The sequence below is a fragment of the Asparagus officinalis genome, chromosome 4 (genome assembly GCF_001876935.1).
Source record: "Asparagus officinalis chromosome 4, Aspof.V1, whole genome shotgun sequence".
In the NCBI taxonomy this organism is placed as follows: Eukaryota; Viridiplantae; Streptophyta; class Magnoliopsida; order Asparagales; family Asparagaceae; genus Asparagus; species Asparagus officinalis.
This window is the reverse complement of record NC_033797.1, coordinates 65,439,684-65,464,165: the sequence shown is the minus strand read 5'-3', so window position 1 is coordinate 65,464,165 and position 24,482 is coordinate 65,439,684. Positions and strand designations below refer to the sequence as shown.

Sequence of the window (24,482 nt, the reverse complement as noted above, 5' to 3'; positions counted from 1 at the left end):
CTCGAAGACAGAAAGCACATGCTCCACCCTCATGCTCGACCAAACTTCAGTTTATAGATGCATGTCCTACTCATCAGCAATCTACTATACTCTGATCTTGATCTTCCTATTGTCCTTAGGAAAGGTAAACGATACTACAGCTCATCTCATCTCCAATTTTATCTCTTATAATCGTCTCACCCCCATCATTTTGCCTATTTGTCTTGCCTTTGTCTATTGAATATATGCCTAAATTTTATGAAGATGCAATACTAGTTCCTATTTAGAAGTAGACTACGAACAAGGAGATGGATGCACTTATCTCTATGGGAACTTAGGATTTAGTCCGCACTCCGACGACGAGGGTAGATGTTGGTTGTCGATGGGTGAATACTTTAAAGTATCGACCAGATAGCTTTATGGATAGATATAAAACCTGATTGGTTGATAAAGACTACACTCAGATATATGGAGTTGACTACTTTGAGACCTTTCCAGTCTAAATTCCATCAGGATATCATTTTCTATTGCTGTTAATCTTGAGTGGTTCATGTTCTAAGTTCATGTGAAGAATGCCTTCTTATATGGTGATCTACCAGAGAAGGTTTATATGAAGCAAGCTCTAGGGTATGTTGCTCATAGGAAGAATATTATATCACTTAGATCATTTTGTATTTATTCATCACACTGCATCTGGACTAGTTATTTTGGCTATATATGTTTATGGCATATTACTGACTAGGAGCGATATAGCTGGTTTAGCAGAGACAAAAGAGTATTTGAGACAACATTTTGTGACTTAAGAATATGGGCATTGCCAAGGTACTTCTTAGCGATTGAAGTAGCCTACCAAAAACATGGTTTGCTTCTTTCCTAAAGGAAGTATGCATTGAATCTTCTGCACGAGACTAAGTCTTTCGAGGTGCAAGCCTGCAAGTACCCTAATAGAAGCAACTGAGGATTTTTGGTCTGAAGACAACAAACTTTTTGATGACATTAAACATTATACAAGGCTCGTTCGAAATTTAACATACCTTACAATCACTAGACCCGACATATCCTATGTTGTTGGGGTTCTTAGTCGATTCATGCACAAACATAAAGTTCATTGGGGAGCTACTTTGAGGGGTTTTTCCTATGTGAAAAGCTCTCCCGGTAAAAGCTTATTATGTAAATGTGAAAATGTACATATCCCTATCTATTCTGACCCGGGCTATGCATGAGATAAGAGAGACAGTAAGCCTACTACAGGATATTGCATATTTGTTGGAGGCAATCTAGTTGTTTGGATTTAAAAAAATAGGATGTGGTTTCTCTATCTATTGTAGAAGATGAGTATATGGCGATGGCGCATATAGCTTGTGAGATGATGCGGCTGAGGAATCTAATTTTAGAACTTAGTTTTATCCAACCTAGACCTACGCCTATGTACTGTGATAATCAATCTGCTATTTATATTATCAAGAATCCTATTTTTCATGAAAAGACAAAGCATAATCTAGTTGATTCCTATTTTGCTAGGATGCAGTGATGAAAAACTTGATTCCCACTTCATTACTCCTTCAAAACAGTTGGCGAGCATTCTCACAAAGGCGGCTTCACTTAAAAGTAATTTCTAACAAGTTGTGCATGATTGATATCATACTCCACCTTGAGGGAAGTGTTAAATTAGTTAATTAAGTATTAGGTTAAGTACTGGGTTATTAGGTGTCAGTCCATTATTTGTATTCATATAGTAACCTTATAAATTGTATTTGTTCTCTATTCAATAAGATTTACTGGGCCTTTTTCTTTGAAATGTAGAGAAAATAGAAAAGGCAAAGGACCATTATTTACGTAACCCTAACCTCTTAAATAAAAATTATGAGGATATTACAAAATGAGCATGAGATAAAATCTAATCACATCTCACAATAGATCATAATACTACTAAATCTACTATACCAAATTATCAATATCTAACAGGAATAACAAGACATAGAGCTATGTGAAGAATGCAGCCGCTAAATAAGTATAGGTGAGCAGGAAGTTTACCAACTGATTGGTTGCCCATCGCTCATAATAGTGTGTGTATCGTTCGAGAGAGTTTTTAGCCCTTTCTCTTCTCTTTTCATCTTCATCAAGCTGAATACAGAAATTATTAAGAAATAAATTTTCAGGAGCTCTCAAAATAACATTAGGTCTGTGTATAGGCAAGATGCAAAACAATATTGCTTACAAGACCCTCTTGCTTAGCCGCTTCATAGCGATTGCAAGCATAAAAACCGCCAGTTCTCTCCCCGTGGTTTGACCACGCCCCAAGACATAACCTGCAAAGATGTTGATCAATAAGGCCAGGAAAACATTTTGTGAAGAAGCAATATTTTCCGATGCTAAGATTCTTACCAGCAAAACTCAAATCTACAAGGGGCTGAGCATGTCATATGCATACAACCATGATTTTTCTCAATAGGTCGCTTACACTTTGGACAGGCCTTAGAATTAGCCAATATCCTGCAAAAATATTCATGAAAATATTTTGCAAAAGGTGAACATACGAAAGCCATCTTTGCTATTGTACAGATGCATTACAAATCATTTCGGAACCCGAGAGAGTAGAACATGACATAAGAGAGAACGTGAACTGTGGATAATGGAGAGAGTAGAGATATAAATAATCAAAAGCAAGCCTAGCAATGTCCAGCTTATGGCATTTGGATCAAAATAGGAAGTGATAACTAGAAAACTGATGATCATTTAACACAGTATGTGTCTCAGTAGAAGGAAAACCTATAAATCATATTTCAAACTCAATCTACCTGGGTAACAAGATATAACAACTTAAAAACCCGACACAGGAGAGAAAACAAGTACCCGGAACCACAATATGGACACATCAGACATCAAAGAAGGCAACAAATAACTCATCAAAATACATAGTATAAAAAGTACACACTCAGTGGACACACAAATGGAATACAACTTTAGAACACTATTTATAGCCTACCAATTCATGTTCTCAGACTCAGCACTGTTCTTCAATGTCCACTTGGCCACTGTTTCACATACCACAGGGCGATGAGCATCTTCCATGCACTGAAAATTGTTTCGCACAAGTCAGAGCTATGTTTATGTGAAGAGATGAACCTAAAAAATTCCAGACTTATTTTCAGGTAGTACTCACATTCCAGCAAAAAGAACAAGTACATCTGCAGCAAACATCATAGTTTGAATTGCTCATGTCCAACTTTACTGCAAACTCACAGCCAGGAGCAGGACACCATTTTGTCTACAAATAGAAAAGTAAGTTGAACAATGAAATATAGGATATGCAAATGTTCCAGAAGGATTCTGGAGACAAAGGAAGTTGGGGATCCACAAAGGGATCCCACGTTCCTGAATCTCAATTCATGAGCTCTATAATTCCAAGATTTAATAGGATAACTACAGTAAAGGTGTTCCACTGGAATAATATACTCATAGCTTCCTACGTCATGTCAACATGCGTCATATCATACAAACTAAATATAATCCCAACAGACAACAACGGGCAACAATCTGTGCAATACTACAGCACACTGCAGAAAGTGCGAAAATGTAGATACAGACTACAATAGACAACTGAACAGAAGTTACAGAGTTATATACTATACCAACTTAATCAGGCTCCCAAATCCTATTCAGATATACTATATATGGATAAGTATAAACAATTTTTTAATAAAACTTTTTAATTTCCAAGGATAATTAAGCATCAAGATACAACTGCAGATCTTAAAGTATATGCGAGTATATGTAACAAGAACAGCTAGATACGTGAACCCATACATAGCAAAACACATGATAATTAAGTAGCACAGTAGCTGCTTCCCTAACCAAACAACATGTCAGATGTCAGAGCATACATTAGTGTTTGTTTGCATTTTTTAATGTCACTATTGACTCATAACCTTATTTGGATTATGCATCATAATGGAAATGGAAATATTCCAATATGAAAAAACTACAAATCATTTCAAGATAACATTAGTAAATCCATACACGACAGTGTTCAACTAGAATTTGGAGAAGGAAACCGAAGACAATGACGTAAACCCCGAGATATACCTTTCTTTTACTCTCAATGTAAGATCTGAGAAAGTAACGTGAATACTTTTCTTTATCCTCATCAGAGACAAAGTTACTGATCATGTCTGGACCAACAGCAGCATTACAAGATGGGTCAGGGCATCGTAGCGTCAGACAACCTGGGCCATCATTTACTGATGTGCCAATATAACCTGCCAGCAAACTTGTGTTATCAAGGATAGACGGAAAACTTGTAGATCAACCAAAATGAATACCGCAAGTACAACAACATAATCCCATTTTGAGATTGTACTCATGATTCCTGAGTCATATGGGTCACTAGTCAAACAAGTTTCTCGTCATCAAGAATAGAAGGAATAATTATAGATCAACCAAACGAAGATCACTAGTGCAAGAACAAAATCCCATTTTGGAATGACATTCATGACAAGGGTCATATTGGTCAAATTCCTGTTTATATGTTGATTACTAAGTATACAAACGTTAATCAACACGTTCCAATGTTCATGCTTCATAATGACTAATTTGCCAGAATAACGAGAATGAGCTATACATGCAAATGGCATGGATTTTACAGAGTGGTTGTTTAGAGGGGGTGAGGAAGTCCAACTTGGGTGACCCACTAAATGGGTTTCAACAAGTTTATCAGTACTAATGTGTTAGTTCCTCATTGAGAAAGGAAGATGCATGATGTCTATAATGTAGAAAGCACAAAGTAATGAGCCGACATAATGCATGAGCGCTTAACCATTGTGGAGGCTTGAGGTCCAGATATACCCCCCCATAAGTATTAAACCTTTATTCTAAATCCTTACTTCTTTCATTTAGCCCTAAATATTTACCATATTCTGTAGCCAGACTCCAGTATGTGTGGGTGGGTAGGGGTGGGCAAAAACCCAAAAAAACCGGTTCAACCGAAAAAACCGCCCGAAAAAGCGGGCCGGTTAACCGAACCGGATTAAATGGATGAGAAGAAGACTCTAAACCGCGCGAACCGAATTAAACCGGTCCGGATTCGGTTTGAACCCCTGAACCGCCCGAAAAAACCGAACCGAATTCTCTAATACAAATACTAAAAAATCCCTAACCCTAACTCCATTTTTCTTCCTAACTTCTCATTGCAGTTGTTCTAGATCCAATGTATTGCACTATTGACGTTGATGAGTCTTAGTTTTACTAATACTAGTAAGTTGCAGCCTTAAATTTTATGTTGTCTTTTATCAGATATCATGATTTCTATATTTGTGAGTACCACCTAGCTATGGTATTGTGCACACTTTGTACCGTGATGACAAGGTAGTCAAATATGAGCTGCATCTGTTCATAACTAAGGCTGGACTCAAGTTTATCAAGAATGGTTTTCCCACTTTCACATCCTGTTTACTAAATGTTGAAGGAAATTTTATTCTTCTCATTACTGTAGATTTATCAGGTTACCATCATGAACGTATATTATATGTGTTTAAGGTGATCATACGCAATTATTACTGTGATTAACATCAGTAGCATGCATGTTTTGATATAATGAAGTAGTTATGCTTTTATGCTTTCTCCATAATATTGTCTACAATGCCGTGTGAGCAAATTTTTGTGAAATGGAGTTAATTCGGTTCAAAACCGAAACCGAACCGAATCGATCCGAATTTCGGTTGGGCCGAATATGCGGATGAAGGGGAAAAAATCTGGATCTGGATGAGAGTTTTGAGAATCCGAAAAATCCGGATTGGATGCGGATTGGGCTTAAAACTGAACCGAACTGAATACGCCCAGCCCTATGGGTGGGAGTGTGTGCTCAGAGCTCATATTCATATCTTTTCTTTCTAAGCTCCCAATTTACAATAGGGAAGTGGATGTGAAAATTGATTGTGCCTCTTAAACTTATTAGCTCTATATTTTATTATATTAGAGGACTGCATTTGAATGTATAGTTTTAATATTCATATGAATCAATCAGGCGGACAACTCTCATCAAAACGGAGGTTACTAGTTCATCATGTTTGTCAAAGCATTATATGTAAACATCTTCACCAATTTACCCTTAATGACCAACAAATAAGTTGCTGTCTCCAACTTAGTCATGTCCAAGAATCAAACCCATACAAGATCAGTAAAGTTTTCACATCATAAGATTACTTGCTAACCAACTGATACAGCATAAACTCCTGCTCCTTAGCAAGAGCAATGCACCTTCTAATTGTAACACCTGCCTAGTTGATGATGACATGGGTATCTCCTTTTTTATTTTTGTGATTTTTCTTCATCATCTCATCTTCCCCATACAAATTAAAGCATCAATCTGGCTGGGCACATTAAAGAGCGAATAAAGAACTTATTTTTGGACCAAGAGCTATTAGACCAATGAGGTGCTTCACTTTATAAGTACTAGAAGAATAAGCAGAGATCACACATGGTGATGTCTGATTCATTCCATCACTTTATAAGTATCACTGTTCTCATAAAACACCAACATTAAGAACTCACATCATTCAGAAACCAGTGCTTGCTGTCAGGACGCTATTTTAGGCAATTCATTAGACACATTGATGCCGTGTAAGTGACACACAAGATGATGTCGGTCTCACAAAGAACACATAGAATGAGAAAAAAACACCTCTCAAGTATGTCAATCATTGTTTCAGTTAACATTAACATGCCAAGTAACTAAAGCAAACTGAGAGCACAGTCAATGCGTAATGAGGAATCATAATTTGATCGCCAAAGCACTACTAATTAAAGGTAACCACGAGGATTAATGAACAAACCTCTCCAGCATCCATGGCAAAATTGATGGCCACAGGCAACTGAACTCATTTCATGACGTGGATAGTTTTCAAAGCATATCCTGCAAGTTAACTGCAGCAACAGTATGAAAGATCATATGCAATTAGTTAAACAGAATAAGCAATCTCACGTGAAAGAAGAAATCTAAAAGGATATGAACAATAACACTAAATGGACAACTAAAAGGTAGAGAAGTAGAAAACAGGGACATGACTCCATGACTAGAGATTGTCTATTACTATAGCAATAATACTATGAATAAAGTACTAAAACTCATAAATTCACCCTTCAACTTTCCATAGTTCTGTAACATATAATTGTTCATATCTACTTAAACATATTGCAATTAATAAGGACTGTGTGTGTGGAAGAGGAGAAGGGAGGGAGGCAGTGAGGGAGGGAGGAGAGTGAGCAGATGCAATTGTCAATGGTGTCAAGTATAATAGTTAAACAAATATCTATAGTACTTACTTCCCTCGCATCCAGAATTATGACTGGCTGCTCCAGCAAACCAACAGACTTTCGCACATTTCCTTCATCCGCAAACCATTCATCATGCACCTTACTGACATTCCTGTACACCCAATAGACCATAAAGCATCAGAATATAGATTTAAGGAATTCTATATTCATTAGTAAAATAATGATGCAATCACTCCAAATCTTGAAAGTTTTTAACTAATGTATCAAATCATCCAAAATTGAAGTCCTTGCTGCTTTACAAATACAAAGGGTGTATAAATGGAAGAAATGGTTGTTTATACAAATGAATTGAAGTTTTTCACCCTTTTCTTTTTCTTTTTTTCTTTTTTTGAATGGGTGTTGTGATATATTTCTTTTTCAGCTCCTCTGCCAACGGTCCACCAATCGGTCAATGGCCGATTTCAGGATCTAATAAGCCCATTTTTTTCTTTTTTTTACTTTTCTTCTTCCTTCATATGCTGTAACATACAGTGTCTTTTTATTTTCTTCTTTAATTTACGATTCCTCGATTTTCTTTTTCTCCTCCTTACCTTCATTTTACTTTTTACGTCTACTTGGTTCTTCCCTTCATCACCGCCGAATCAGCCACCCCCTCTTCCCCTATATCTCCCTTTTCTTTTTCTATTCTGTTTTTATGCTCTTCACAACTTTTCTCTGCATTTTATTCATCTTCTTCTCATTTGATTATTTGGCTTAATATATTCTTTTCAATCATCGTGTCTCATCTATGTTGATGAAAGTGGAGAGAAAGCCACAGTAAACTGCTTAAGCTCCAGTAGGTTTATGGGGCTTTAACAACAAAAAGTGCCAAGAGTATTTATAAACATCGTGTCTCAATAGTTGCTTTTCAAATGTGGTATATCGGTGGAAACTATGGAATACAATAAATTCATTAAGCAACTTATAAAGGGAAAAAAATAATCATCTTACAATTTTAAAGAATGAAAAAATTATCATAAGAAGAAAAAAAAAAAACATTAAGATTTAAAAAATTCGACAAAAATGACAAGTTATGGCATGAAAAATATTAAATGATTAAGAAATAACAATCTGAAGAATCAAGAGAAATTTATTACTGCAAGATTCTTTTTCTAATCAAAGTATCATCGTAATTGTTCACTATTGAGACCATAGAGGTTGTAAATTAGATAACCTTTATGAGACCAAAGTTGGTCATTATAAGGTTATAGAAATCACTAGGCGGCCTACGTGTTGGACCCGACGCCTAGAGCCTAGATGGGAGTCTAGGCATTTTCCTTTTTTTATATTTTAACTACAATCAATGTTATTGAAAGTGTGAGGCACCGCTAGGTGCCAAATTGGCACCTAGCGCCTAGGCACTATGTCTAGGAGGATTTCTTTTCTTAAACGACGGAGAAGGTTTTGCCAAAGGTCGGAGGAGTTGGAGTTCTTTGTAGTCGGAAGAGGAAGCAACAACGAAGGTAATCACAAACAAGACATACCAATGTGGTTCACTTAAGCCGTCTCCGCTCCCTTAAGCGTTCTCATGACCTAGGCGGGCAGAGCGTAGGCAGCATAGGTACCGTCTAGACCTAGGTAGGAGCTTAACATTAGCTTCTTATCGAGTTTAATTAGGCAAAAGCAAGTATAAAGGACCGAAATTGAACCTTTAATCCTAATTCAACAGGTTAAAGTGGACCAAAGTAAAACTTAAAAACATGAATTTTTCTTATAGCTTTTACCTGAAGTGAAGTAGACGCTAGGTTATTTCAGCTAAGGCAAGGTTTTTAGAATGTCCTCTTTACCCATTTTAATCGCTAGATGGCTAAGTGTTAGTCTTACCAAGAATTTCTACCCTTTAGGAGTTTAGTATAAAAGTAAATTAGAGTTGAAGAACCTGTAAGTAGAAAATAATGATCATTCTCAAGAAGATGGGAGTCCAGAACACAATTGCATAAAATGAAAAATGATCAATGGTTAGAACTTAGAAGTGTGCAGCAACAATAGCCCTCTAAATTTCTAGAAACAAATTCTTCTAAATATTTACTTTACCAACTATTTGTTAACCTTCATTTGTAATCAACTCTAAAACTACCAAAATTACCCGCCATCAAAAGCAAGTTTTCAAAAACCAATTGTATACACAGTATGTGTGTTCCAAAAATAAGACAAAAGCTTCTTAAAAACAATACAAACTAAGCTGCAGAGGTCCTGCAACCATATTGAGCAAGAGATTTAAGTGTGGATATTTTTTAGAATTACATGAAATGTAAAACCTAAATGAGGATTTTTTTAGAATTACATGAAATCTAAAACCTAAACTTTGTTATACTTGAACATATAAACATCGAACGGTTAACATTTGCACCGATGCTACATAGATAATTTTATCATGAAGTCGTGCTTGTACCCAACAGTTGTTGTTCTGTACCTACTATACACCAACACTTCTTGGACACTATTTGAATATATGCATACAATTATTCATACACGTCCTCCATTATATATAACACTTGTTTAAGTTTATAACAATTGTAACTTCTTGAACATATATTCTAAACTTCACATTCACTTCCTGAAACTTGTTGGGCATGGGTTTGTTTCAAACCTATACGCACTTTAGAACAATTATTTTAAAGTGTCGTTTTAATAACTAGTTCAAAATACAAGTGGGTTCCAATTTGTAATCTACGTAATAAAACAAACATAGAAGAAACGAAAAAACGTTGTCAGAATAAGGTTATGGAAAGCGCTAGACAACCTAAGCGCGGACCTGGCGCTTGGAGCTAGGGGCCTATGCGATTTTCCTACTTTTCTCATTTTTTAGTTACAATAATTGATAATAAAGGCATGTCTACTAAGTACTAACACCTAGCATCTAGCACCTATGTGAATTTTCTTTCTTTATTTAAGTGGTTGGTCTAGGGCCTAACACCTAGGCTGATTTTTTTTAAAAGTAGTGGTGGGGTTTTTTGAAATTCGAAGGATATGAAGGACGTGTTCATAGTTAAGGAAAGTGGAAGAGTTCGAAGGAGATTGGAGGATGTGAGACCACAATCAAGATATGAGTGGTACAATCCGCGTAAGCGATCCACGGTCCCCTAGGCGCTCCCAATACCTAGGAAGGTTGCCTAGGTTCCGCCTGAACCTAGACAGGCACCTATCAGCGCTTTTTAAAATATTTTTTAGGAAATTTAATTCTCATAAGTCATAACACATGAATGAAACAACATTCAACCCTTGTTAAATTCATTAATGTCAAACGTACACACCTACTCATTACTATATATAGTACGACTATATATAATCATTTATAATCAATATTTATATATACTATATAATATATATATATTAGGAGTGACAGAGAAAAGTTAGTGCAAGATGCGAATTAACTGATGGAGACTCATTCAAATTTTCAGGCGCTCCCAAGATTGAAAACACGCACCATTTGTCAGATGTATCTACGATTAAATGGGATTACTATAAACAAAAATTCCAATGGATTTCGGGAATATTTATATATATTTGGGAGAAAAATGGGATCATGCTTGGTACCAACACATAATTTTGTGCCGTTGGTAGGTGATGTGTCACGATCCTCATCCACGTCACCTACCCATGTGAATGTGGTCCCATATAATTGAATGAGCTAGAGTAGGATTACTGAAACACATCGACCTACCAAGCATAACTTTTTGTGCTTGCGTACCAAGCTATACCCATATTACTCTCTCTCTCTCTCCTCTCATCTCTCTCGTATTATATTATCACTTAATATATATACTATGTATATATCACCGTATCGTATATTTCTACTACTTATATACTATATATATGTGTGTGTGTGTGTGTATAGATATAGATATATATATGTACATATGTATACGTACATATATATGTATATATCTACTCCTCTATACAAATGGGAGAATCCAAGATTTATTGTCCATGCTACAGTAAATACTACAGTAAATATTAATATAGCATTATTACTGTAGCATTTAAAAAGAAAAATTACTGTAACAAAGGCGTAAACTGTATCATTCTTTGAAAATACTATAGCATTAATACTGTAGCACAGGTATACGGTAATAATTTAAAAACGCGGGATATTGTAGCAATTCAAAAAAATCTTGCTACAGCATTTAAAAACATGCTTACTGTAGCGTGGAAAAATTATCGTCGTGCTTTGCACGGACAACACACTAGTATATATATATGTATATATATTAAAGGGAAAATTGTCGATCTTCTGAAACTTCTTAAACATTAATCTTAAAGATCTAAGATGCATTAAAAAAGTCCAAATCCACAGAAATTTTGTTTTTAGGGAGTTCATGTGTAGGTGATCACATCCAACGTTTTGGATTTTCAATTGGTGAGTCTGAAATTTGAATTTGAGTCTGTAGTATTCTAATCCTGAATACTACCGATAATAGCACAGCCCAATGAAAAAATGAGTTTAGGAAAAACTTTCCAAGGTTATCCTTGACCATTTTACATATTACATTATAATTCTATCCTAATTAATAATAAATTTATCTTGTTATTATCAATTCAAAGAAATGATAAGTTATTACATAAGAGTTCCAACCTTATGACAACTCTAAATATAAGAGAAACAAACTTAACATAAAAATTAACAAATTTTAAAATAACTTGGTAATAGTTAACATGTCTCTAAGAATTGTTAGACACTTAAATCTTGAAATTAACAAATTTGACTCTTTAATAAATTATGGGTTTCTTCGATATTAGACACTTAAATATTTCATACGTTGAACTAGCTTTCTTCAATATCAGACACTTAAATCTTTCATACGTTGAACTAGTCCCTCAAATCATTGAAATTGCTATTAGGCCCCTAATTCAAAAGCTATTTTGAATTTAGATCTCAAATTAATCTCTCTAATTTCGACTTCTACTTTTGATTAGGGAACGAATTTCAACATTACTTATGAATTGAGGTACTTAATTCCAATTTTAGTTATTTGAGAAACTAATTTTAAATTATGAAAGATTTAAGGGATTCAAATGAAAATAATTTTTTTGACTGCAGGCAATGGTTAGAGGTGATTGTTAATATGTTGCCTATATTAGACCCTCAAATATATTACGTTGCAATAAGAACCCCATATCTAAGTTGTTTTAAATTAGACTCTAAAGTCTATTAAATTTTTTTATATAAAGACCTATATATGTAATAAGTTGTTTTAAATTGAACCCCCAAATATGCTACATTGTTTCAAATAATACCCCATTCCAAACAAATGTGAAGATTTTAAATACAGTTTAAAAATATAAAGATATGATCATATGAGTGTCTAATATGAAGTTAACTAAGATTTCAGGGTCTAATTTGGAAATTTTAAAATAATCATTTTTCTTTCAAAAGTCATGCATAAAAAAAGAAGGCAACTCCTATATAAAATTTAAATATTAAGAATCTAGTGATTAATGTATTGTCTCCATTACAAGCAATGATGTACACTCAAAAACTTCTTTTATTTTTTATAAATATTATTTGGTAAACATATTTAATAAGAATCTCTTTAAATAGTTATTTTAAACCTTCTTATATATAAACCCAAATTATACAAAATAATAATAATTTCATGACAGAAACTAAATCGCTTTGGAATATTTGATGAGTCAATATGTTGTATATAGAAAATTACTCCTTATGGCCTCATTTGGAAAGGCGTTAAAAGAAGGGTTTTAACCCTTCTTAAACCATCCAAACGGGTTAATTTGGTCGAAGGGTTAACAAACCTTTTACAAAGGTTAAAGTTAGTTAATCCTCATTTAGAGGGAATAACAAATCCGCCTAAAAAGGAGGGTTAACAGTTACTCCCTCTGGAAATAAGAAATTAGACTTTAAAAAGTAATATACTTTAGGATATTTATGACAACTAACCTCCTTAATCCTTCTTTATTTTCCAAACACAAAAAATTTACCCCTTAATCTTGACTATCAAATCCAAATGGGATTAAATTATTTTTAACCTCTCGCGAAGGGTTAACTAAATAAAGTCCTTTAACCCCTTGTCAAACGGCATCTATAAGTATGTAAATATTATCCCAAAATGCTAATATATAAGCCGAGTGATAGGGATGTAAATTACTCCTCCTAAGTATGTAAACATTATTCCAAACTGCTATGTGGTATTAAAACTAATGTTTGTAAAGATACCTTACAAGGATGTTTATTCCAAACTCATTGAAATCACAAAGAAACAGAAGCCTATGAAGTTGTTTGAGGCTGTTCATTATTTGGCCAAACTAACTTTTAAGCTAGTTTTTCATTTCTACCTGTTTGGTAAAATATGAAATGAATTAGTTTATAAGTCACATTTTAAAAAGTTAGTATACCCCAGTTTTTGAAAAACTAACTTATAAGCTCATCTAAATAAGCTAGATTTGACCAAAAAATTACTATACTACCCAAATAAATTTTATAATATTTTTATCATAAAAGTCAAGAGCCACTAAAAACTAGAATAACTAGTAAGCTTCAAAAAAATAAGCCTTCACAAACACCCTTTATATCTCATAGAGAAGAGTATATATGTCTATTACTCACTCATGAAGGTATGTTTATAATTTATTATACTTGCAACAAAGGAAATAATGTTTTGGTGCTACAATAATAAATGTCCAAACACATAGATACTCTCCTCTATCTTTCATGAGTGAACATTGTCTGTGCTTACATTTTACTAAACACGTTTTGATAAGTAATAAGCCATGTAAATGTCCATAAATGCTATTTACTTTCATGAGTCTGCCATTTATTTACCTTCATAAGTATGCAAATATTATCTTTATAGTCATGTAAATGTCCATTTATGCTTATAGTTTATGCATATATGCTATTTACCTTTATAAGATGATACAGACGATGCAAAGGAAACACCGTTAAGACACAATAGAAATTCTGACTAGATGTACAATAGAAAATTTCATTGCCAAGAAGAAAGAAATAACTCCTAACTTTAATATGTAATAATATCCCAATCAATTTCCAATGTATAATACTAACTTATGTTCTAATTAAAATAGAAAAATTATCAGAGTTTGTACTTCCAAAAGTTGTGTTAACTAGGGAGAAACATTCAAATTCCTTTGACAAGAAGTCATAGGATGACCATATAAACGAAAAGGTAATTGCACAAGAATTTGCTAATTTTTATATGGAATATACAAATTTACATGATGGGTGATTTATTACTACAATGTTATATTTTAAGGCTCTAAACTTCACTATTTATCTGGAAGGCAGTAGATTGAAATCAACTAGGTTACTCATGTAGGCATTCAAATATTTTAATATATTTTATAGTAACCATAAACTATTTCATTGCTAAGCTATAGTAAAGAAATAAACCTAAAAGAAATAAATGATATATTTTACCACGTGCAATGCACGTGCATCCTCCATACATATATATAAGTTGGGCTAGGCTACTATTAATAGTGTCTAACATGCAGATACTATCAACCCATTTGAAATTTTGAAACCCAAAAATGAAAATCCAAACCAGTGGATTGGATCTACTGCATATGAACTATCTATAAATAAATTTTCAAAAGTTTTCAACATTATTAATCCATATATAAGATGTTGTCAAAATCAACGTTTCAAAATTTTCATAAAGTTGCTTAATTCTTTGCCCCTTGATATATGACTCAAAACACATTGAAATCCTTAGAATTTTAGTTTTTAGGTACTTCATGTGTAGTGGATCACATCCGCCCGTTGGGATATTCATTTTTAGATTTCAAATTTCAAAATTGGGTTCACAGTATTTGCATGTTGAATACTATTAATACTAGCCGAGCTCCCATTACCCAAACTTTTACATATTTGTCTCGTACCCACACTTGTATCTATGCAACATAGATTTGCACAAATATAAACTAACATTACTCTGCCAAGTTCAAACATGAAAGGAAATAGAGATCAAAACAGGGGGATTGGGATATTACCATAAACAGTCAACCATCAAACTGATCCCATAAAATTTCCAAAAGATCATAGAAGTACATAAGAGATCTTGGTTTCACTAATTTAGATATCAAAGTCTATGCTTTAATAGAACGGAAAAATGCCATAAAATGTCACTTGTATAAAAGTATTGATTTTAGATAAGTTCCAGTTATACAAGATGAGAAAATTTGAAGAATCCAGACTTATTCCTTTTGCAAAGCCATATTGTATAGCAGGTTGAAATTAGCACATATGCAATTCTTGTAATGTATAATAGTATGAAATATACTGAGTTTTGGACCAAAGTAGCTTCATTTCAAATTTAAGCCAGTGACAGATTTATTTCTTCTGAAATTGGTAAATGGACATATTTCAATTCAAGGACCAAAAATTCCATATCCGAATCTAAAACTCAAGACGAAAAATTCAACATTAAAGCAAGCATGTTAGGTGTAGACTTAACCTCATAGAAATAGAATATTCATGTTCTACATATTCTACTTTTTTGATAGATTGAACTTCTAAGTTCTTCAATTATCAAGGGTAAATTTCAGAAGACAATGCATCCTCTTGGATAGTTGCCATTTAGCAACTTCAAAAAACATTGCTTTCTGTTAACTCCAAAGTCCTGACTGTTTCCTGCTGGAATAAACTACCAGTTCCTAGCATTCGGTTTCACCACAGAAAGAATGATTTGAGATGATAAAATTGATCCAATGAGAAAAAAGAAAACCAAAAAAAACGACAAAAAGGAAAACAGGCCAAGAGTAGTAACTGGACCTAAAAACATTAAACAAAGACCAAACTGTCAATCACAAACAAAAGAATTTTTTAAAATCAAGCCCATTTGATCAATATAAACACATAATTTTCTCCAAACATAAAAAAAGTCACATCACCCCAAACCATAAAAAGGATTCAATGGAGCCTTATGATTCGCTTCCTTTTCGTTCATATTGATCCTTCATTTTCCCGTTTTAAATCCAAAGAGAACTCGTATATAGAGCGTTTAGGATACAGAATTCTCAAAGTCAATGCTAGTCAATTTACTACTGATCATGAAAGGTGTTCCTGATTACTGCCATGTTTAAACCATTCTGATATACATAACGCAAAGTTTTTTTTTCAAAAGAGAAGTGTGCCATAAGAGGATGCTTCTGGATTAAACCATGGTTACGTAAGTTCTCTAACATGAGATCTTGCAAATTTTTTTCACTTAAGATATTTTCACAGTTATGCATTATGAAAATTGGATAATCCAACAACTTGAGGTTAAGCAGGGATAAAACAGAAACACAAGAACCAACTGGCAATGCTCTACAATCATGTAACTTAAATTCTAAAGGTTTAGTAGAAAAGCAAAAATTAGTCTTATGATCAGGGAGAAATTAAAAAAACCAAAAACAAAATTTTGTCTGTGATATGAAACTTGGCACCAAACTAATGAACAATATGATGGGATCTATATTTCAAACAGCTATTTACCTAGATCATTAGTGAACAGAGATAGGTAATAAAATTCAGACAATATTCAGACAAACTAAAACCTACCATAAAAAGGTTAACTTTGTTGACAGCAAATTAACCTCTGTGAGTTGTCTAATATAAATCTTCTATATTCTTTCGCTCAAGTTGTTTTCCAAATTTATGCTTTAAAATTGGATAATCCAACAGCTAATTAAATGGTTAAGCAGGGACAAAACGAAAACATTAGAACAAACTGAAAAGCAACAGAATCATATAACGTCAATTTATAGATTTACAGGCTAGAACAAAGTAACAATGCCCTACAATCATGTACATTGATTTATATGTTTAGTTAGAAAAGGTTACAGCTCACTCTATCGGAGGCAGTAAAGACTCAAGTGCAACCAGAAATAGCAAATAAATTGGTACCAAACAACTAAACAGGAGTATAAATATATTTCAAACAAATAAAGCATATTTGTCACTAGCTTCAATTTATAGGTTTATACGCTAGACCAAACTGGGAATGCTCTACAATGATTCACTTCAATTTATAGGTTAATTTAGAAAAGATTACAGCTTGCTTTATCAGCGAGAAAGCAAAGACTCAAGTGCGTCCAGAATAGCAAAATTGGTACCAAAGAACTGAAGAAGATCATGACCTATATATTTCAAACAAACCATATTTGTTGTTGGTGAACAGGTGACGAGTAATTACAGTTCATCAATCTTTAAGTGCGCTTACATTTACGACATTGCATATTTTTCTTAAAATGTTAACTAATGCTTTCTCCAAAGAAATTGAAAACATGTGAGAATAAATAGACTAGAATGTTTGCAGCTGAAGCATGTATAAGATGTTTGATCCCAGCAACTGCTGAGAATAAACTTGCTTACCAATTATAGTGGCAAAGAAGGACGCACGAATCAACTCTTGAAATAGAAAGCACATTTGACAGTCTAGCCACATCTTCTTCTTGGGATTTCTCTATGTCAACTTCACTCAGAACAGTATAGTTTTGCTGAAACATAAAAGTTGAAAGAATTAGATTAACTATTACTACTATAAAATGACCATATTTGGGATAGGAGTGTAGGACAAAGATTGAATGAGGACATCATGAAGAAAAATAGAGGCTGAAATGATAGTTTTACCTTAGGGTGACAAATATCGTTTCACATCTCTTTTTCTCAATAAAATAAATTTTTAATCTATTAATCATATAAAATGAACTATTTTGAAATTATTTATTTTATTCAGAAATTATCAAAATTAATTTAAAAAGGACAGCTTTGATGCAATAAATTTTTCAGTATATAAACTATATAAATAAAAAATATCAAATATAACTTAGAAATATGTATTATGTTAAAAAAATACAACAGGAGGTTTTCAAACATTAACTTAGAAATATTTTAGCTATATGTGTTTTTGTGTATGAGGTTATCAACTAGTACAGCTGACATACAATCTAGCTTATCAGATTTTTTTCACTACAAGTAGAAGTTGAAAGTAACAAATCAGTATATGATATTTGCAAATGTAAATTACCTAATCTTAGGGTGTGCTTGGCAACTTCACACTAGACCGGTTAAGGCCTTAACATGTATAGGATGGAACTAAAGTAGGGGTGGTCCATAGATAACCTAAATAAGGGCCTCTTTTTTAAACAAAAAAAAACTAATCCAATATTGTATGAGCTTTTGCCAAACAAAATTTAAGCTTTTATCCAACTTAGTGCCCTTATGCAAGTTCATGGCTGAGTTGCCAAACAAGCCCTTATATCCTAGTTCTAACAACATTAATGTGAGTTGCCAAACAAGCCCTTACATTCTAGCTCTAACAACAATAATGTGAAGCATAATTACTACACTAGGAGTGGATAGTTTGACAATAATCCATGCATTATTACCTGTGTTGAATGAGTACAGGTACGAATACTGGTGCATGTACTGGACAGGACAAATTTGTAAAAGGTAGGGTACGGGGACATTGCTATAAATATGTATGTTATGTACATTTATATACATGTAAAATTAATAATTTACATAAGATCATCATTGTTTTTTCATTTACATATAATCAATATATTAGAAATAGTTGTGAAGTGTAGAATATGCATTCAAGAAGTGTATGTCGAGTATGTTAAATTAAAACATGTATATATTTGAGATACACTTCAACAAATGTATGCATATATTCAAGAAATGTCTAAGAAATTTGGGTACAGGTACAGGTACATGTCGGGTATAGAAGTACCCAAGTAACATAAGTTATTACCTATGCTGAACTATGCCAAGTTATTATAGATTGGCAGTATTTAAATCCAGCAATTTATTTGCATCTGACAGAGTGCTTCAACTGACACTTTGATCCATATTGTATCATACGGATGACTGCCAATTCACTATATAAAGGTTTACATCTTTTCACCCTCTATTTAAGCAATTATAGAGGGTCACACCTTCGCCTCATGAGCGTAAAATGCCATGCCACCCCGTAGATTTTATCCACCAGCTAATGACTTCACAGCAAACCTCCCTCTTGCACGCAGTTTTAACTAAAGGGTCTGCACCAGCTCTTTGCTACCAGATGATTAAAATAAAGGAAAAAAGGATGCTTTTCCCTTCAGTTCTACTTTTCCTCATCCTCTCCATGATCCTAATAAAAATACTGGACTGGTATATGGTAAATAATCCCCTAAATATAAACGGATACAACATGCTAACGATCAGAGTTTATACTAAACTTCTCTCCTAATAAAGTACATCAGATAAAAAAATCCTCCAAACTAGGTAATTCAAAAACAAGAACCATCTTTACCTTGAAATTCTTCTTCAACTATTAAACATTAGGTAATTCAAAAACAAAGAACCATCTTTACCTTGAAATTCTTCTTCAACTATTAAACAATCTAAAGAAGAACAAAAAAAGTTTCGTCTTTACCTGCCGATGAGAAGGGCGATCATCAGAATCATCCGACTCCTCGTCGCCGTAGACGTAATCATCATCATCATCGACGAGATCCTTATCATCGCTCCCAAATCCGACATCCTCGTCGCTGTAGCAGTCGTGCATCTCTTCATCAGAGTCCATATATTCCCCCAATCCGAGAACCCCGATCGATCTCTAGCAAGGAAACCCTAGGGTTTGAGCGGATTTTGACGGAGACGATGGATACATAGGGTTTTTGACTTTGTTTAATGGGGTTTTTCAGTTTGAGAAGGTTGCAGAGGGGTTTTTCTGTACCTTTTGTACCGATGGCCACCAACCGGAAGACGGTAAAAGAGGAGATTTGTTCATACGTTTATTTGCATATATATACCCCTAATTGATGGGCATTTGGAACGTATCCTCCAAATCTTAATGTTTGCAAAACCACCCCTCAAATCATCAATTTTGAAAAATATTACGCTCAAAAGAGTTAACCATCAACTTTGATAAGCTAATTTATAACCATAATGTAAATATTATCAACAAAATAGTCAAATTCTTTTAGCATCCAAGTTGATGATTTATTGATTTTAAGGATGTTTTTTTTCACAAAGTTGATGACTTGAGGAGTAGTTTTGTAAATATTAAGATTTAAACGGTATTTAGATAAATACCCATGATTTAAAGAATACATATGTAAATAATCCTTTTTATAATTCTGCATGTGCAACATAAGGGTAGGTGTGGGTCAGGCGAGGCTTAACCCATGAACCTTCTCGCTAGTTTTGGGTCCGAACCGGTTCAAACCTAGGCCTTTGTGGCCCTGGATGGGCTGGGACGAGAACTTTGTCCTCGAGTCTGGAACTAGACCCAGCCTGGCTCAGGACCGTCTTAGACCCTGGACGGGACCGACCCCACCCCCAGCGATTCATGTCGCGTGTCAACCCGTATTCTTTTTTTTAATACAATTTTTTTACTAGATTAGCATGGATAATTTAAAGAGAGAAATGTGTATATAACTTTACAATTTTTGATAGAGTTATCTCAATGGATAAAACTAGGGGTGGGAACCGGGTCGACCCGACCCATATAAATTTTGACCCGACTCTTATTTGACCTAACCCGACCCATCAAAATAATTGAGTCAACCCATTTATTAAATAGCTTACCCATCGACTCAAGTGATCCATTTAATTCTTTTATAATTCTTATATACATAACAAAGAGTCCATGATCAAAGTTTTTTGGTCCTTTTTATCATTCATAGGTTTTGTACTATTTAGAAGTTAAGACATTTTTAAGGTGTTTTTGGTAAAATTTGCATTTTAAGGGTGTTTTTTATAAATTTTAAAGGTTCTATTGTGCTTCTTCAAATATTATTTTCTCAATGGATTTTGTTTCTAATTTATAAACTTTATACTCTTTGTAAGTTTTGACTTTCAGGGTTTTTTCCAAATTTTGAATATTTAGGGTGTTTTTATAATTTTTGAAGCTTTTAGGGTGTTTTTTGCAAATATAAAATTTTTTACTTTGCTCTTCATAAGCTCAGTTGTTGTACTGATTGTAAGTTTCCTTATTTCTGGCGTGTATTTCTATAAACTATAACTTTTTAGGGTATATTTTGCAATTTTGAAAGTTAGGGTGTTTTATGCAAATTTAAAATTTTCTTGTTGCTATTTATAAGTGATAGATTCTATACTATTTGTAAGTTTTGATATTTAAGTGGTGTGCTTCTGTGAAATTTGACTTTTCAGAGGGTGTATTTTGTAATTTTGAATCTTTTAGGGTGTTTTTATAAATTTCAAAAATTTCACGATGCTATCTATAACCTATAGATTTTGTGTTCTTTGAATTTTTGAGGGTTTATTTTATAATTTTCTAAACTTTTAGGGTGTTATTTTACAACTCTCAAAAATCTCACAATGTTACTTATAACCTATAGATTTTGTACTTTTCATAAGTTTTGATATTTTTCAGGCATGTTTCTATAAAAGGTTGACTTTTGGGCTTGTATTTTATAATTTTTGAAATGTTTATGGTGTTTTTTACAAAACTTTCCGTGGGTCTTTGTAATTTATAAATTATAAAATTTTCACTATTCCTAATTTTCAATTTTTCATATTTTTAAAATTTTAACTTATTTTGGGTTTTTTGCAACTTTTGAAACAAACAGGGTGTTTTCCTACAAAATTTAAAACTTTCATGGTGCTATTTATAAGTTATAGATTGTGTAGTGCTTGTAGCTTTTGATTTTTTTTTGTTGTGTTTTGTAAAATTTGACTCATTTAGGGTTTTTTGTAAAATTTAAAACTATTAGAGTGATTTTTACAAATTTTAAAATTTCATGGGGATGTTTATAAGTTTTAGATTTTGTAATGTTTGTAGGTTTTGAATTTCTAGGGTTTGTTTTCATAAATTTGACTTTATGAGGGTGCATTTTATGGTTTTGAAACTTTTAGAGTGTTTTTTGCAAATTTTAAAAAATTTTTGTGTTATTTATAATTTATGGATTTTTGTATTGTTTTCTCAGTTTCAATATGTTCATGGTATTTTGTAAATTTTGTACTTTTTAGGATGTTTTTAATGTTTGCACCTCTAAGGGTGTTTTCTACAAATTGTAAAAATTTTATAGTGTTATATGTAATTTACTGATTTTGTAGTGTTTATAAGTATTGATATTTTTGTGGGTGTGTTTTTAAAAGTTTTGAATATTAAGAGTTAAATGGTAAATAGGTTAAAGTTAAATGGGTTGGTGGGTTGACCCGTTGATGACCCGATTAATAAATGAGCTCATAGGGTCGACTCATTTATGACTCAACCCATATAAAGTAAATCATACTCATTTATAAGAGGTCGAGTCGGGTCAGGTCAGCGGATCGGGTCATAGATTGTCACCCCTAGATAAAACATTCACAATAATTTAAAATCTCTACCACTAAATTTACAATTCAAACCCCCTAAAAATTACAATGTTCAATTGAGTTCCACCTCGTACCATGCCAAAAACTCTTTAAAAATATGGTAATGTTTTATCAAATAACTACATTAGTAAATTTTTATTTTTATATATGTTGTTTTGGACTGTGAATTGTATTATTAGTCTTTTTTTACATAGCATAAGTTGCTTATGAAATTGTGGCGTCAGTGATATATCCATAGCATCTTGAATAGTTTCTGTTGAACATCAGACCCAAAAAAATAAAGAAAAGAGAAAAAGAAAGTCTACATTTAAAAAATATGAATTACCACGTGTTAGTTTGGCCCATGGGCTATGGCTTATGGGTAGGTTTTTTTACGGGATAGGTTGTCATGAATATCATAAGTATAAAATAAGTTGGATTGAATTATTTTCAAACCTATAATTAGGGTGGGCTGGAATTTCCTATGGAAAAAATGTGTTTCACCCAAAACAGCCCTGTTCGGGTTGGTCTGGGTGTGGGCCAGGCCTATTTCTTTGCCCACATCATTAGAGTGAAACCCAATCCGACCCATGATCCATGTATACTACAGGCGGGTTGGGCCCGATCTACTGTGGAAGAGGCCAGCTCTTGACCCAAGGCCAGCTTTTAGCTCGCGGTTTGAATCGATCCACGCCTACCCCTAGTGCAGGAGTCTTATTGGCACATGAAGTTCTCATTGTGATTTTTTTTTAAATTTGGGTAGGGAGAAAAGAGAGCTTCTATAATAAGTTTTGCATTTTCTATTAGTTCTCCGCTGTAGCCCAATAACTGAAAAAGCCCACGATAACTACAGCCACGAAATCTATAAAGGTCATATTTGGTTGGTTTCTTAGAAACCCCAAAAAAGAAAAAGGAGAAAACCACTTTTGATTTAAAATTATTTCTTAAAAAATCTTTATTTGGTAAAATACCAAAATAAATTAGCTTAGAAGGCCAATTTTAAAACGCTAATATACCCAGCTTTTGAAAATCTAGCTTATAAGATTACCTAAAGAACTTAGGTTTGACTAAATAAATTATTAATCTACCCAAAAAGCTTTTGTAGAGGAAAACTTCAAAATTTTATAAAGGAGGATAATTTTATATTGTGCCCATATTCTAGCGCATGTAATGCGTGCAAGAAATAATACGTAGTTGTGCATAAAAAATTGTTAACACCTTAATAATCAACAAGGAAAGTTGAGGGTAGCAATGAAATAGTTGATGGTTTGTTAGTTATTAAATAGCGTAGTTATGAATTAGATTATTATTAGTTTCCAAACTTATCCCTCCACTAAGTTGTAAATTATTTAAAGTTGTGTGTATAATCTTTGGAATATGATTGAGATTTTTTCAAATGGGACTAATATAGGGATAGAATACTAGAATTTTTTATGTTAAATAATAGTAATAGATAATATATATAGGCTCTGTTTGGCAAAACTAGCCGAAAGCTGTGAGATTATAGCTGAAAGCTGTGAAATTGTAGCTGAAAGCTGATAGCTATGTAGCTAGCTGATTGACTAGAGCTGTTTGGCAAAAGAAGCTGTACAACTAGCTTAAATTTATTAAATGACTAAAAAGAACATGCAATATTATTAATATAAAATTAGAATTATTATGGGCAAAAACGGAAGAAGAAAAATTGACAGCTCTTTCGCAAAGACAAACGCTACTTGAGGTAGCTTTCCAAAAGCTACTTGCAAAAGACACAATCTCCAAAATAATCTCCTTCTATTTTTTATCACTAAACAGCTCTACTAGCTTATTGACCAAGTCAATAAGACACAATCTCTTAGATAAGACACAATCTCTTGTTGCCAAACAGTGCCCTAATGTCATATTGTTTGGTTGCAACTAATGAGCTGTTTGGTTCACT

General features: G+C 33.3%; 1 protein-coding gene across 1 annotated transcript in view; it reads right to left on the bottom strand.

Annotated features, from left to right (window-relative positions):
* LOC109837602 (probable E3 ubiquitin-protein ligase ARI8) overlaps window positions 1-20,005 on the bottom strand; it is a 33,486-nt gene extending 13,481 nt beyond the window's left edge. The window contains exons 1-10 of the mRNA XM_020405916.1: window positions 19,677-20,005; window positions 17,627-17,751; window positions 7,300-7,402; window positions 6,810-6,900; window positions 4,066-4,238; window positions 3,143-3,247; window positions 2,966-3,054; window positions 2,365-2,472; window positions 2,198-2,288; window positions 2,014-2,103 (exon numbers count right to left, since the gene is read on the bottom strand). Coding sequence (XP_020261505.1) covers window positions 2,014-2,103; window positions 2,198-2,288; window positions 2,365-2,472; window positions 2,966-3,054; window positions 3,143-3,247; window positions 4,066-4,238; window positions 6,810-6,900; window positions 7,300-7,402; window positions 17,627-17,751; window positions 19,677-19,826 — 1,125 coding nt within the window. The 5' untranslated portion in view covers window positions 19,827-20,005. The remainder of the gene's footprint in view (window positions 1-2,013; window positions 2,104-2,197; window positions 2,289-2,364; window positions 2,473-2,965; window positions 3,055-3,142; window positions 3,248-4,065; window positions 4,239-6,809; window positions 6,901-7,299; window positions 7,403-17,626; window positions 17,752-19,676) is intronic.